Below are 2,834 nucleotides of genomic sequence, written 5' to 3'. Positions count from 1 at the left end.
AAAGGGAGGTCGTGCTAATTTAACAGAGAAGTAAAGCGCCATTTTTCAAGTGACCCCATCATTTTCGCACCTAAACCAAGTGTTACCAACCTATTGCATTATAAACTATCCATATTTAGACAAAAAGTTTAAGCTTTCCCAATAATGAAGTGTTTCAAAACTGGAACTTTACAAAAGCATTGAACTTATTCTTCACATTCTTCACAGTTCACACCCTCATTCATTCAACAACATAAAATGTGGCAAATGGAGCACATACCTTGATGTCGGTAAAACAAAATAAATAAAAAGAAAAAAAATAAACGACCATTTTTATTGAACTCCAACAAGAACACAAAAATAGCCTACTCTTTTTACTGAAATCCAACAGGACCTCCCAAAGAGCCAATAACAACAATTAACACACTCAATTCCCCTACCAGGGAAACAAAGACAAAACAACCAAAGCAAGATAACTTTATTTTGTTTATTACCACACACCTAATAATGCCAGAAAATCAGATTCTAAAACTTAGAACCTTGTTAACACCCGATTTCCAGCTTAATAAATACCCTTTTTTACCGGTTGCAACAGACCGTGATATGGCCTTCTCTTCTACTTTCTCATCGACGGCTTCTATCTGCTTCTTGCACAGGAAAAAGTTTCTGGCACCATCAAAGCTGATTACATATCCTGGATCCAAAGCTGAAAAAAAAATAACAATTATACATTAATGAGCTACTAACAGATAAAAATATTATTCTCTGCAATTACAAGTTATAAGAACTTCAAGCACAATTACCTTTCTAGCTTGGTAATTATGCCCACATCCTGATGTTTTAGAAATTACTACATTTAACAACATTTTTTTGTGAATATTATTCCACTTAAATAAAAAAGGTGCAAGTTTTAGGAATTGGGAAACCTGAACACTAATTTTTAAAGTTCTAATTAGGATGTTCAAGAATCAAGAGCCAAGTAGAAGGTTTCCAATATATTGTCTTGTGCTAGCATAGGGTTTCTAAATCATTGGATTTTTTTTTTGTAATTGCTATGCTATTCTAACCAATACTCAGATGAATAACAACATTATTATAACAATTGGGTCAATATGGAAATTATCAATATTACCACAATATTCTTTTATAGCCTTGAAAACCTGTCCATCGAAATAACAACATAATTTCAATCAGAAAAAAGGTCAGACCGAATAATAATAAAATAAGAGAAAATTTACCATCAAATCCACCATTAGCGTGGTAGAGAAGAAACTCATCGAGGTCAGTTCCGAGCACAGGTAACCTTCCCTCTCTTGCATAGGTCTTAAGCGCCGTTCTAACGACGCCTGATGCCATCTCTCCTTCGTTGACAAGAAACCTCAGTGGTCCAGCGCTGCCATACACCGTAACAGTGACAAGCAGCCTGCCACGCCCCTTCACTTTGTTTTGTCCCCTCTTAATCCCCATTGCCACTAAATCTATCGATTAACCAAAAAGTTCGCAAAAAGATCGGACCTTTTTGTGAATTCACGGATCGAGGCCGAGGCACCGGTAGTGCCAGCCCTGCATGCACGAGGCGAAAGGGGAGGAAGAATTGGCGAGAATTGGATCGTGCGATCTCACCATTCACGATTGAGGCGGAGAGGGAAAGCGAGGAGGCGCGTTTGAAGAAGAGACACAAAACAGCTGGAGAGCAAGAGCTAGGGATTGATTGTGGAGAAAGGGAGCGTCTTCAGGGTGTTTATAAAGGACGGGATAGAGAACAAAAAAGGCCAAGCGGTGGCGGTAAGTTCAGAATGTATGTGCCACAATAAAACTATCTTACGGTGCAGCGATCTACTGACATTGTACAACAACAGTTATGACTTATGACACCGGCACGGGGCCACGGGTCACAATTTATTAAATGAATGTATGTAAACAATGCCACAATGAATCTCATATAAGGGCCAAAATAATACGGCTGGCGTTTGACGTTCCGAACAAAGCGGCGGCTAGGGTTAAGGGCCGTGTCCGAATTTCCGGTGTGCCAGGTCCATCTCCATCGGCTGCGTGCATGCGTCAGTCGCACCCGAAACCCGATAAAGACGCGACGCCCCCGCCTTAATTAGACAATTCAGTGTTAACTGCGTTAACTAACGGAATTGCCACCCAAGCTCTGACGCTAATTCAGTGATTTTACAGCATCATTAACTAACGGAATTGCCACCCACGCTCGGAGAATTTTACAACATGATCACTTATTTTTATTTTTATTTTCCAAAAATCATAAGATCAAAATATCATTTTGATACCGAATTTTTTTTTGAAGACAACCGTTTTCACAAATTTAAGGAAAAAAATACATTAAAAAATTATAAGAATACTTGGGACCGAATTGTCATTTTGATCCCAAAAATAAATCATGTTGGTTTGGTAAAACTTTTTTTTTTTTTTCTAATTGTGGTTTATAAAAAAAAATTCAATCTAGGCTAATATGACAACATCATTAATTCTGATATATTAATCAAAAATAATTTTTACCGTATGATTGATTTTCGTAATATTTTTTTAACAAATTCTATAATTTTAATTTCAGTTGTGTTTAGTATATTAAGCACTTTTAAATTATATTTTTATACTTGTCAATTGTAATCGAAGTGTCGTCTATTTGAAATTCAATGTTATGCCGAGAATAAATTTATTGACTTTGGTCCTAATTTTATGCTTAAATTACATTATGGCATGCAATTTTGAAACATATAATTAATTTTACGAAATTGTAAAATTATTAATAATCTACATTTCTGTAAAAAAAAAATGGGTCGATGATTCTGTAATAAAATTGTAATTGTCTCGTCAGAAATTATATTTAT

At 35.9% G+C, this 2,834-nt stretch overlaps 1 protein-coding gene across 1 annotated transcript; it reads right to left on the bottom strand.

Moving 5' to 3' along the window:
- Nucleotides 1-284: 284 nt before the first annotated feature.
- Nucleotides 285-1,729, bottom strand: LOC144571669 (uncharacterized protein At4g22758-like). Its single transcript, XM_078321017.1, has 2 exons — nucleotides 1,218-1,729; nucleotides 285-685 (listed from the first exon to the last, which is right to left on the bottom strand). The coding sequence occupies exons 1-2, from the start codon at nucleotides 1,444-1,446 to the stop codon at nucleotides 498-500; spliced, it is 417 nt and encodes a 138-aa protein (XP_078177143.1). The 5' UTR covers nucleotides 1,447-1,729; the 3' UTR covers nucleotides 285-497.
- Between the last annotated feature and the right edge of the window lie 1,105 nt (nucleotides 1,730-2,834).

This window comes from Carex rostrata, chromosome 19 (genome assembly GCF_964058835.1).
Source record: "Carex rostrata chromosome 19, lpCarRost1.2, whole genome shotgun sequence".
Taxonomy (NCBI): domain Eukaryota; kingdom Viridiplantae; phylum Streptophyta; class Magnoliopsida; order Poales; family Cyperaceae; genus Carex; species Carex rostrata.
This window is presented reverse-complemented; position numbering and strand designations above follow the sequence as displayed.

What these genes read in the sequence shown, in the direction of transcription:
- LOC144571669 (XM_078321017.1), bottom strand. Translation starts at nt 1,446, where the DNA reads ATGGGGATTAAGAGGGGACAAAACAAAGTGAAGGGGCGTGGCAGGCTG. An exon ending in CGCTAATGGTGGATTTGATG is followed by an intron (nt 686 to 1,217) that starts GTAAATTTTCTC and finishes TTTTTTTTTCAG; the next exon opens with CTTTGGATCCAGGATATGTA.